Source organism: Microtus oregoni, unplaced genomic scaffold, assembly GCF_018167655.1.
Source record: "Microtus oregoni isolate MIOR12 unplaced genomic scaffold, Mior012 000023F_ref0000262, whole genome shotgun sequence".
Taxonomy (NCBI): domain Eukaryota; kingdom Metazoa; phylum Chordata; class Mammalia; order Rodentia; family Cricetidae; genus Microtus; species Microtus oregoni.
The window spans coordinates 2,846,809-2,860,539 of record NW_024543082.1 but is presented as its reverse complement, the minus strand read 5'-3'; the positions used below and the strand labels follow the sequence as shown (position 1 = coordinate 2,860,539).

The 13,731-nt window shown below is 38.4% G+C and overlaps 1 protein-coding gene across 7 annotated transcripts in view; it reads right to left on the bottom strand.

The window, feature by feature from the left end:
• Znf148 (zinc finger protein 148) overlaps positions 1-13,731 on the bottom strand; it is a 120,000-nt gene that overhangs the window by 53,214 nt on the left and 53,055 nt on the right. For all 7 annotated transcript variants that reach the window (XM_041672744.1, XM_041672742.1, XM_041672741.1 and 4 more), the window contains one exon: positions 12,409-12,757. In XM_041672744.1, the coding sequence (XP_041528678.1) occupies positions 12,409-12,741 (333 nt within the window). In that variant the 5' untranslated portion in view covers positions 12,742-12,757. The remainder of the gene's footprint in view (positions 1-12,408; positions 12,758-13,731) is intronic.

Here is a 13,731-nt window from a genome sequence, read left to right as displayed (position 1 = left end):
AAGAGATTCATGAAGCTACTCATTAGTTCAGTCATTTCCGCAGCTGTCCACTGGTACAGTAATAGCCACTTCCTACCAGAAAAAAGCAAATAATGTTACAAAAAGAATACTTTTAAAACTTAAGGTACCAGGGAATGGAGAGATGGCTCAGTGGTTAAGAGCACTGGCTGCTCTTCCAGAGGTCATGAGTTCAATTCCCAGCAAACACATGTGGTTCACAACCATCTGTAATGGATCTGGTGCCCCCTTCTGGCATGGGCATACATGGAGGCAGAATGGTGCATACTAAATAAATAAATAAATAAATAAATCTTTTAAAAAAATCCTAAGGTACCAAATAAACATATCTGCCATTAATCCCCAGCACATATTGCAGGTGTGTGGCTACTTAGACATGCAGAGGGCTACTAACTGCTACAAAATAGCTTCATTTATACGTCTTGCGAGCTATAATTTAATATAGCTAAAAGCTTGTCAATCTTTCCTTTCATTTAAACTCCTTTCAGGGCTAGATAGATGGCTCAGGTTAAGAGCACTGATTGTTCTTCCAGAGAACCAGGGTTCAATTCCCCCCACATGGCAGCTCACAACTGTAACTTCAGTTATAGCGGGGGAGGAGGGAGGATCCAAAACCCTCTCAGGCTTCTGTAAACACAAAGCATACATGTGGTACACAGACATGCATGCAGGCAAAGCATGTATGTACAAATATGTTAAACCTGAGTTTAATTCTAGAATCCACAAAAAGACAAAGGGAGAACTGCCTCCCACAAAGTTGTCCTCTGACCTCCACATGTGCCATGGCACACATCCTCACCCCAAATAACAATAAACAAAGCTAAATAAAAATTATATATCCACATACATATATATATGCATCAGAGGATAGGAATATCTATAGACACATACATACACATATATACTCCCATCTACCAATTCTCCTTTACTTTTCTTCTCTAACCTATGAGAACATCTGCTACCTTCTCAGGATCATATGTGAACACAGAAATGTACTTTAAAACTCTTCTGCTATGTTATTTATAGAGATATTAAGTTGGAATTTTCAAATACCACTACAAAAACTCAATTCATTGCTTTTTTTGCGTGCGAATTATAGTTTAAGCAATATATATCCAAAACCTAAAGAAATCCATGCTGAAGAAATCAAAAACATTACTATGTTCACATAACATCACAATATTACTTATGATAATAAAAACTACAAAATCTAATACTCAATAATAAACTAAAGGTATTAAACAGTTATTAGAAATAGCACATTTGATTAGCATGAATGACAAAAAAACATACATGGTAAAAGTTAAGTGGTAAACATAAGTAAGTATGAAAAGACATTTTTACAACTTTTTGCAAATACACAAACATTGCCCAAACACACAAATACCTACACAGAAAAACAACGACAAAAAGAAATTCTAAAAAGCTATCTAAGAAATCTAGGATAGTAAGATTATAGCATCCATTTTATGTTCTTTATGGTTGAAACTTTTAGTATTTTCTCAGTAAGTATGCATTACTTTCTTATCCTAAAATGACATCAACTCCACTCTAGTGTAAGTCCTTAATTAGAAGAAGGACACCCCCCCCCCAGTAACAGTAATACAGGACGGCAATCCTCATACTTGGGAGGTGAAGACAAGAGAAGGCTTCAAGGTCATTCCCAGCTACACAGTGAGTCTGGGGCCAACCTACAAGATACCCTGGACTTAACAAAAGAGTAAGTAAGTAAGACAGAAAGGGAGGAGAAGAGAAGGAGCGAAAGAGAGTAGAAGGGAGGAAGGAGACAGAGAGGCAGTAAGAAAGGCACGACGGAAGGAAAACACTTTGTATTAGTCACATCTTACCTTACAATACCCCAACTGTGCAATCAATGAGAAACCAAAAAAATCTCTCTGGCTTAGTTTTCAAAAACTAAATAGCAATCAGAAAGGTTTTTTTTTTGTTTTTGTTTTTTTTGATTCTCACATCACCTACAAAAACTCAACTCAAGCAGTAACACAAGTGTCACTAAACACGACAAGGACCAGTGAAAGGAAAACTGGATCCTATTTCATTCCACTAAACAAATAAAATGCCTACAGTTGAAATCTAGTGCATGACAAGATTAGATACCAAGAATATGGAGCAATTTTTATAAATTGCCAAACCAATCACAAACTCTGGCAATAAGCAGAACACTTGCCAACGACTGAACTGTGTGCTGAGGAAACAGCAAGAAGCGATGAGTACAAATATGCATGAAAACTAAAAGCAGCAGCTCTCAGGATGGTCAGTATCTAGAAATGGGCCTATCGTTTGGGGGGCAGCGCTGGGGGGAGATGTGCTGAGGATGGAAACTATCCCTTCTGCTGTCTGGGTGAACCACCTATACTGAGAACACCTACAGCCACCCTAGAAACAGTCTAACTGTCTACAATACTAGAATGAACAATAAATTCAGGAATGAAAATAACCTACTAAAAGGATGAGACGCTTATATTTCATAAGCAACAAACAAACCCAGAGTACACAGTATATATGGTTCTATTTATATTTAATTCAAACTCAAGAACGCTAACAGACCACAATAAAAGCATCAGGAATGGGGGGTGGCATGTCTCGGGGTCACTAGTGATGTTCTATGCCTTGTCTAGGCACATGGGAGTTACTATTGATTAAATTTATGAACCTAAGAATTTACCCAATTTTCTTTTTGCCTTTTCACGTTTTTATTTTTTTTTCACGTTTTTATTTTTATACTTTTTTTGTATTAAAAAGAAAAGCTAACAATTACCACTAATTACAAAGGACTAGAGCAGGACCAGAAGAATGAATGAATCACTTCAGCCTGGGAAGCAGACACTCTCAATAATATTAATGTTATGATACAAACTCATTCAAGTATTTCACATTTTTTGTCCTGTTGAATGTGATATCCTAGCACATGGTAAAGACAATATATGAGCATAAGGTGGAACCTTCTCTGAAAAGCCCATGACGAGTTTTCCTCTCCTGTGAGAACTGGGCTGAGAGTTCTCTTCTGCCTCTGCCATCACCATAGCTGGAGGAGAGAGTGGGGCTGGGAAGAATCAGGGGCCCTTTAACAAGAGAGGTATTCTGGGGCTCCCATTCTAAGGATCAGGTAACCCAACCCTCCAGTATACTCCACCATTAGCCTTGTCTTCATACCATTTCCCTTGCTTCCAGGCTTTGCAAGCAGTTTACTTTCCTTTGTAAATGTCATCATGAAGGGAGTGGGAAAGAGCAACAGAACAAAAACATTTAACAATCTGACATGGGGCTCAGCACCTCTGTCTGAACCCAGGGTCCAGGCTGGAGCCGGGCCACGCAGCCTTCTCTTCAAGTAGCACATTGTTCTGAGGCTCAGAGGGCGGACACAATCTGCCCCTTGCTGGGCCCAGGCCAATGACCAACCCTGTACAGGCAGAGGATGGAGGAGGTTCAGTTTGGCAGGCTGCCTCTGTCTCAGGTCTTGGATCCCATGGGGATGGTGATGGGGAAGTGGCTTGCTTTGGTGGCCCGTGCCACTCCTGGAATACTTCCAATTTTCTTTATGAGTGTTCTGATCTAATAAATACATGTGCATGTATTACAGAATCTAAATGTGTATAGATGCATGCGCAAGCATTCCTTTTATCATTAATTCACTCAAACAGACCTAGCAGTAAGATAAAAGTCAAGTAAAAAATAGCATACCATTTAATTGGCTATTAAAATAAACAAGGCAGTTTTACATGCAATGACATGAAAATCTATACAAAATATTATTAAATAAGCACAATTTCAAATGTGATGATGGAACTCTTATTTATATAATATCTCTAAAGCATACTACAGAGAAATAAATATATCAATGTTTGTCTACAAATTTAAAAATTTCTAGGATACCAATACAGTAATCTCTTTATGATCAGAATAGGTTAAAGACAGAAACAAGGAATCCCCTGCTATCCATCCAGGCAGGATGGCAGGTAGGCAGCCATGTGCGCGCGCGCACACACACACACACACACACACACTCTGTGTGTGTGTTTCTAGAGATTGAACACTGGCACACACTGTGTGTGTGTACGTGGTGTGGTTTGTTTCTGAAGATTAAACCAAACCAGGACCTTGCTTATCCTAGGTAAACGCTCTGTAACTGAGTTATATAAAAGCCTAAAGAACTTTTACCTTTTTTGTGTGTTATTATTCTTGTCATAGTATTTTAACATCTCTAATAACTACCTGGTCATTTTATAAAATACAAGTACAATAAAGACCTCTGACCCTCTAGCCCTGACCTAAATGAAATCCAACGTAGAAATTCTCATAAAGCCATCCAGAGAAATCTATTAATAATTTACATCGCCTATGTAAAGGGATGGTGAGTTGGGTCAAATTCATTTAGGAACAGAGGAAAACAGCGAAAAGCAGAATACGTTGGGTTTGCTCTCTACAAATCAAGCATTCCTAATCCGAAACTACAAAATATTCCAAATTCCAAAATCTCTATCAGAGTGCTGACATGATGCCCAAGTGGAACCTTGCGATCTTGGCTTCCTGTATAAGACTGCACTCAACACACAAACTAAAACACTGCATAACATTATCTACAGGCTCTGTGCAATAAGGTGTATGTGAAACAAAACTGACTCTCCTGCTTTTACCTGGGTCCCATCACCAAAATCTTATTCATATGTAAATAATACAAAATCCAAAAGAAAAGGCCAAAATCTAAAATACTACTTACAGATAAAGTAACTCAACCTGTAAAAGTTGTTACTCTAATTCATCCACTTACAAACTGAACTGAGATGGGCATGTCTGTGAGTTTGAGACCAGCTCAAAACTACACACACACACACACACACACACACACACACACACACACACAGTGAGTTCTGGGCCAGTCAAGACTAGTATAATCCAGTCACAATATATAAATTAATAAAAAGAACTGACATCAGTAATTGTAAACAATAACATAATTCTCATCAAAGACTATGAAGGTTCATTCAGCCATGTTTTCTCAGTTTATGAACTGGTTCCTGTCAAGTAAGACTTCTAAGGGCTTGAAGCACAGGAGTAAATAAGAACAACCTAGAGCTGACAAGTTTGCTATTCCCTATTCTAAGCAACAGGAGACTAATTCAACTGCCTCTAAAAATTATATCCAGGCTATGCTGAAGTTAGAAAGTATATGAATGTTAAAAATATACATCCTCTTAAAACACAGCCCTAACAAAAGCCAAGACTCAACAGCTCACAAACATAACAAATTACTACTGACTCTCCCGAATGGATCTGAAGAAGATATGTAATAGTAATTAAGAACAGACTATAACTTACAAATGACTCTGAAAAAGTATGCAATATAATTATAATCGCCTATGCCATCTTCCTTAATGATAGGATTTCAGAAAAATTTGTAACTCCAAAGCAAAACAGAAAAATAGTAAGAACTCAAAGCAAAACAGAAAGAACTCCAATGGCCAAATATATTTTGAGTTTCCAGGCCTATTAAAAACGTGTTCAAAGAAACAAAGTACACTGAAGTAAGTATAGCTACAATTCTACCATGCTCCTCTACAGCACAGAAACTCGTGACTTAAACTGTGACCCAAAGCCACTGAGAAGCTGCAGCAGGTACATGCACCCACCCAAGCCTGCAGGCTGAAGTGAGTCCCCCGAGCGCACACCGTGGAAGGGAAGAACTGACTCCTGAAAGCTGTCTTCTGACCTTCACATGTAAGCTTTAAAAGATGTTTAAAAGACTATCACATAAATGCTCAAGTAGATCTTCCAGGGCTTATATACAGCTGAAATATTTTCTGTATGCCCCTCTGTGACAAGAACATGCATTTTCAGAGAACTCCCAATTTATCAAATCTTTTCACTAAAGTGATATAATCCAATGATTTATGAGAAGACAAATATTATTCGTTATAATTTGCTCCCATTTTGAGCATGCACGCACGCGCAAACGACCTTTCCTGTTAAAAATGCTTATCATCAAAATGGAAAAGAAAATAAACGTTTACGAGTTCTCAAATCTTCTTTGATGAAGACAGTAAGAATAAGAAGGTAAGCGAAATCTTTCTTAATTTTCTAAGATGAACTTGTTTTTGGTTGCAAAGCTTCTAACACAGCACTGTCTACTGAGACAGACGAAGAGATGAAAATTAGCCTGCATGGATGCTGCCCAACAAACACCAAATAGCTGAAAGTGTCCCCCAGTGAGACTACGGAAGTGAAGTTTTAACTTAAATGTGCATATCAGAGAACAAATGTCCAATGAGTAAGCGACACACTAAAAAGTTAATCCCTACTCATTGACAGTAGAAAACAAAATAAATCTTAAGAACGAAGTTGTCACAAATAAGAACCTTTAGCTATAACTTTCAGTAGACACTAGAGAGAATTTCTATGCGTGCAGAATCTAAAGGCATTAACAGCTTGAGAAAACCCAACTGTTGATTTCTAAATTAGCCAGAGGTAGTATGAAATGGGGTTCTCTGTGATCTCCAAGTGTGTGAACAAAGAAAGAAGAAAACCATGCTCAATGTCATTTTCTAAAACACACTCTTAAAAGAATGTTGAGAGCAGCCTGTCACTCTAAGTCTACACACACTGAGAAACAGGAACTCTAGGTGAAACTCTCAGACTCTCAATGAAAAACAAGGCATACTTAAAGCCCAAACCCTATTCCTTGCCACCAACAGCAATATGTGTCTAAGAAGAGAAAAAACTTCTCTTGTCTATTTACATCCCAGTATGAAACAATGCTACATAAATCCCAAAGTCTGACCATCTGTTAAATAGCATGACCAATTTTTAAGTTTCATTTAAGAGAAGTGACAGCTCAGTCTGGGTAGCCATACAAATAGAGTATCAAGCAGACATTTGGAAAGAATAAGGAGTTGAGAAAAGTTCCAACATGCTAATAAGGAGGGAAAACCTTCACAATCCTGTAAGCGATAGCCTTTGAAAAACACAGACACAGCAAAATGTTAGGAGTAGTCATGGGTAGGTGATGGGCTATGAACATGGAAGGACAGTCATTCTGTAGATAGAAACACCTATATTCACACAAAACCCAGGTACTTATGTCCATAACAGCTTTTTACATACTAGCTGAAACAACCAACCACACTCTTTCAATAAGAGAACGTTGACCTATGACCTAACAACAATGGATTACAAATAACAGCTCTGATTCATTTATATGTCAAGTGAAAAACTCAGTCTAAAAAGTCACATTGTTGCTTTCATTAATAAAATATCCTCAAAACCACCAAATTATAGAGTGGAAACCAGATTTGAAGTAGGCAGAGGGCTAGGAAGGGGGCAGGAATTGATTATAAATGTTTAACTTTTTGTCTCTTCCCCTTTCTGCTCTTTCCTATCACCTACCCAAGAGCTTCTCAGTCCCCAAGCTGTTAGGGTACTGCATGGGAAGCCTACCCAATGCAAAATGCCAAAGCGGGGCTCAGGGTATGGAGGTCAATGCAGGTCAAGGGTAGTATTTGCGTAGTAGGCTTGAGGTGCCAGATACAATGGTCAGGAAGCAAAAACATTTCTTAAAAGATGTTTTTCAAGATGTTAGATCCCAGGCAAGGCAAAAGGTTCTCCAGAAAGAAAGGAAGCTCAGGCGAATGTGTTGGCTGGCAAACAAGTGGAATATGCAGTGTAACTGAAAACTGACAGGCAACCCTAACAAGATCACAGAATACAGAATCAGTGGGAGAAGCAACTGCAGTTCTTTATCCTTGTTGTAATCAACTAAAAATTGATACTTTAAACAATACTATTTGCTACAGCATCAAAACAAAATATGTTCAATTACACAACACTGGAAACCATAGACAATGCTGGGGTGATTTAAAGAAAACCTAAAAACCTGCAGAGGTATACTCTCTGATGAGTTAAAATGTTGATTATAAACAAAACAATACCTAGAATCAAACATGATCCACAATAAAAACCCAGCTAGCTCTGAACTCAGACTGAGTCTGTACATGGAATACAAGGACAATAACAAAACTGGAGATATTATTCTAGCTGATTTCAAATTTTACCAAATTTCAATAGAATCGAAAAGTGATTCTGACTTAAAGATAGATACTAAGTCAGTCAAATAGAATCAAAACTCAAGAGAAGACATACAAAAATGCAGAAAAAGAGAAGCGCAATAAATACATTTAATAGTAGCTTTATTAAAATGAAAAAGCACACACAAGGAATAGTAAGATCATGGATGTTCAGATATTAAAGCAATAGAACATTAATTAACAAGGAAAAAGAATGAAGTACAAATATTCAGTCAACACAGATATAAACTAGTAATATGCTTCACCAAAGCAGCCAGACATGAGAGCTACATATAATTCAACTGCATAACATTTCCAAGAAAGACAACAATAAACTAAGACAGAAAAAAAAAAAGAACAATTATAGAGGTAAATGACTGGGAAGAACTACAAAGCAACCATCTAGAATAATGAAAACATTCTATATTTTGATGGGTTGTGGATTACATATAGGCAGCTGTCTGAACTCTGAGATGAAGACAGAATTTTTTCAATTTAAAACTTTCCTTAATTAAAAACAAAATTCATCTTCACTCATAACCCTGGGTTGCCTCCTATAGCCCAGGTATCTAGAACATAAAATTTGGGACTAGAAAGATGGCTCAGGGGTTAAAAATGCATACTGATCTTGCAGAAAAGCAGAGCTCAGTTCCCAGCACCCTGCTTACAACTGCCTGTAACTCCAGCTCCAGGGAAGACACCTCGAGCCTCCATATGCACATATCCATCCACACACAAAAACACACATATACCCTCATATGAGGACGCACACCTTTAATCCCAGCACTTGGGAAGGGGAGGCAGCGGATTTCTGTGAGTTAAGGTCATCCTGGTCTACAGAGTCAATTCCAGGAGAGCCAGAGTCACAAAACAGAGAGACCCTATTTCAAAAAAAGAAAGACACATATACACAATCAAAAAAAAAAATGAAAAAAATTTAAACTCATAATATTTAAAGGCAAGACCTAGAAAATAAGCCTTAAAGGATAACAAAAATCTTACAAGCAAAGAAATGCAAAGTAAGTTGGCCATAATAAAATCATACAAAGAGAAAATTTTCAAAAGCTAAAACATCAACAAGAGGGGCTGGAAAAATGGCTCAATGGTTAAGAGCACTGTCTGCTCTTCCAGAGGTCCTGAGTTCAATTCCCAGCAACCACATAGTGGCTCCAAACCATCTGTAATGAGATCTGGCGCCGCCCCCCTCTGGCATGTGGGTATACATGGAGGCATGTATACATAATAAATAAATAAATCTTAAAAAAAATCAACAAGAATATCACAGGCAAAAATATACCATGTACAAAAGAAACAGAAAATGTCATAGTAGACCTGTTGAACTAATGCAGTCTGATTTCCTAAAAATCTCCTAATGGGAAAGTATAGTAACCTTCTGAGAAAGAAGTGGGTGCATTTTAGCTGTTCGGCAAGGAGGGGTCAAAGAAGTCATTTTACTAAGAAGTTCTATCTCATTTGGAAAGATCACTACAGAAAGTAAAAGACAAAGAGGGTTCAGGCTAACAGCCTGTCCAATGAAAGTTACTGCAGTCTATAGACTACTGGATACAACCAATAGTATAATGTATACTGTCTCAAGGCAGACCACAATCTGTCCACAAAAGACGCCTTAACAGAGCAATCAAATAGTATTTACGCTTCAACAAGAAGTAAAACTAGAAATCAGATTAACAGCAATATATATATATATATATATCCTTCCATCAAATACTTGGAAATTAAACTATGTACTTCTAAATAATACACAGTTCAAAACAATCAAAGATATAAGGAATGAGAATCTAAGTATAAATTCAACATCAAAATTTGTGTGTGTGACACAAAGGCACTTAGAGGGAAATTTATAGAGGGTGTGTGTCAGGATAGAAGCCCCTAAAATCAATACCTAATTAATTCAAAGGAAGAACAGGGCCAGTTAGATGGCTCTACCAGTAAAGGAACCTGCTGCCATGCTTGATGACCTGAGTTCAATCCCCAGGCCCCACAGAGTGAAAAGGAAAGATAAATTCCTACAAGTTGTCCCCTGCAGTCCATGCATGTGTGCATGCTTGCTCGTACCCACACCAGATGACTTGTCACCAGGGCCCTCTTCCCTTCTCTAGTCCCTACAGGGACCCACATTCACATGCACAGGCACACAGATGGACACATGATCAAAAATAAAATAAATTTTAAAAAACAAACAAAAAAATCAACAGAAAGAAACAATGAAATAAAAAAGTTTCTTAAAGTTATCAACACAATCAGAAGCCCCTTCTGAAGGGAGTTACACAGAGCAGTACTCACCAGCCAGGGTCAGTTTCACAAGACAAGGAAGCTCTGGAGAGCTGCTGCACAACACTGCAAATACAGTTTAGCACTACTCAGCTGTAAACTTCAGAACACGCCTACAGCCAGGCTGGGGAAAACTGCTATCACACAGGAAAGAAGCAACCACGTGTGCATAAAAAGTACAATAAAAGAAAACTGGAAAACATGGTGGAACTGACCAGTTTCTTGAAACAAACTGCCAGAACTCATAAAAGAAATAGATGACCTAAATAGGGCTGCATCTATAAAAGAGAATTTGTCAAAGGTTTCAAAGTCTTCCAAAATAGAAAGCACCAGAAAGCAAACATGTAAGGGGGATATGAATCAACTCACTCCTCTTTCCCAGCAGACAGGCACAGGGACTCATTCTGAGGTTTCCAATACCAAACATCAAAACTAAACAATGACATCAGAGGCAAAAAAGAATGTAGAACGCTCTTTCTCATAAATTGGAAAATAAAATATTATCAAAGCAAATCTAATAATGTATACTAGAATACATTAAAGGCATGCGACTCAACACTCAAAACACCAATTCATGTAACCCACTATAAAGGGGCCCCTGCAGTTGAGTAGGTACAAGTTGGTGCACATATGCACAGCTGTCAATGGTTATCCAATTATTCACACTGTGTGAACACCTGGGATACAGCAAAAAATAGACAAAACTACTGCCTTCTAGAGTCCACAGTCTATCAAGGGACACACTTGTCAAGTCATCACAAGTCTCCATTTTAGGGCTCAACCTAGAGACTGTAGAAGTAGCAGGATGGTGATGAAGACGCACTATGTACACTCAAAAACAACAATGAGTTATAGCTAAAGTAAATTTTCAGTCAAGATATATGATGATATAAAGAAAAAAGTACAGCATTAATAATAAAGGGGGAAAGATTCTCAGGTTCTAGTCCCAGTGGTGGAAGAGGTAAGACTTAGAATGTGGTTCTGGTTTTACCCATCACTAAGTAAAAACAGGGCAGACAACTGGGCATGGTGTCACCCTGCCTATAAATGCCAGTACGAGGGGTGGTGAAAAGCTAAAGCAGAATCAAGAGAGTTTGAGGCTAGCCTGGGCTATACAGTAAGCCTCTTTATCAAAACAAACAATTATAAATAAATACAAAGGTGGAAGAAGACAAGAAAGACACAGATGCCTAAAAATGATTTTCTTGAGGCTGGGAGAAATTTCAGCACTCAGGAAGTAAAGGCAGGAAAATGTCAGAAAGTTTAAGAATAGCCTGGTCCACACAGCAAATTCCAGGCTATCCTAGGCGATATAGTGGCAGTCTGCCACAAACAAGCAAGTGAACAAGTATCAATCAAACACAAACAAAAAGCCAAAGAGAGCACCTTCAGTGTCGAGCCCTAATGTCTAGTATAGGGAAGAGTATTGGGCTGATCATTTCCAAAGCCAGAAGTCAACCAAGTGTGTACAAAGGCACAGTGGGGCATCCAGGAAAACGAGGCAGAGCAGCAAGCTCGGGAAGAGCGGCAGTGTTCTTAGTGCACATGAATCCCTGGGGTCAATCACAACAGCACACAAGAAAAAAGCAGAAATAGGATGCACAAACCCCCCAGACAGTTATCTTCCTCTAAATAGGTTTAAGGTTCAGGATCCATGCTCTTTAAGAACACAGAAGATAGGCAGGGCAGTGGTGGCGCACACTTCTAACCCTAGCTGGTGGATCTGTAAGCTCATGGCCAGTCTGGTCTACACAGCTAGTTCCAGGACAGCCCGGGAGGGCTACATTGAGAAATCCAGTCTCAAAAACACAAATGCTAATAAACTCAGTCTTTCAAAAGCAAGTATACACATAACCTTGACCAAAATATAAATGTTGGAAAAGATAGATTTCTAAAATAATGACACAAAATTCTGCCTTTTAAATCTAATAGCTGTCCACGGCGTCCTAACAAATGATTAGCCTTTAAACCGTGTGGCTTCTTTGGTGACTTCCAGTATTAACTAGTTAGAGTTCGTACTTACAGGGACGTTAAGTGCATACTGAAGTCCTTGAGGAAGGCGCTCATGAGTCTCCATCTGTTCTTCGTCATTTTTTACTGTCTCCTCGTGGACCATGAGTTCATCATGTGATATCATATCCTGTTGTCGTATTTCACTCTCTTGTAACACTTCATCTGCAGCAAGGATCTCCTGGTGAGGCAAACTTCGATCTTGGAGTACTGACTCCTGCAGTTCTCCAGACACAGCGGACTGGCCAGACACTCCACCCATCACAACCATTGCCCTGGAAGACTGCATTTCGTCTATGCCGCCACATTTAAGAAACAATCCTTCCAGTTTGTCGTCAATGTTCATGCTTAAGTATAACTGCCTAGAAAGACCAAGTTTGGCAACAAAGCATAACACATTAGTTTATATGTCTAACTTGGTAGTTTTTTAATTTCAAATTATAATAGAACATACAAATAGAAAACTTTTATCCATCTAATTCATGTAATTACCAAGATTGACTTCCAGGGGCTAGAAAAGTAAAACAAGTTTTCACTCTGAAATTAAAGCATAATCCTAATCTATTCCATTACTCAAAGTGACCCTTACACAAAATAGGTTAGAGGAAGTATCTGTAGCTTCAGTTCAAGAACCTTCAGATTTCAATACATTATAGCGCCATAAAATTTAAAATGAACTCGGTGAAACATAAACTGACAAAGGACACTATCAGGCAAACCACTAACGCAAACAAAACCCTCATAATCCTAAGAAAGGGCAGTGATGCAACTCAGTCACACTGGCTAGCATGCTCAGTCAGTCACACAGGCATGGTGCACATGCCTGCAAGCCCAGCATGGGAGGCACAAATACTGCTGCACACTGAGGACAGAGGAGGAATGGGAATCTCACTCCCAGCGATTGCACACAGGGAATGAGTCCTATGGTTTACTGACCTCTTCTCTAAAGACAGACAGTGGTGAAGATCATCTTTGGTTCAGTGACCAAAATTAAGTTAAATTCTAATTACTACTAAAATTAAAATGTCTTTTTATTTACTAAGGATAGCATCAAGGGAATGGTCTTTTCTTCACAGTTCACAGTTCACAGACCTTTATAAACAGCAAAGCAGACAGAGTCTAATTCAGACTTCTCTTGTCTTCCCAGGGAGCAGACGTTATCAGACTGAAGGACATATGACCAGGGAGCAACATTTGATTCTACTTTTCAAAATCCTCACATAGCAAACAAACTCTTAAAGGTTAACTGTTTATAACTTCTATCTTTACATTCTGTTTAATACATTTCTTGGAGAATAAGCTATTCTTCAACTAAGAAAATGTGTAAGGGGCTAAA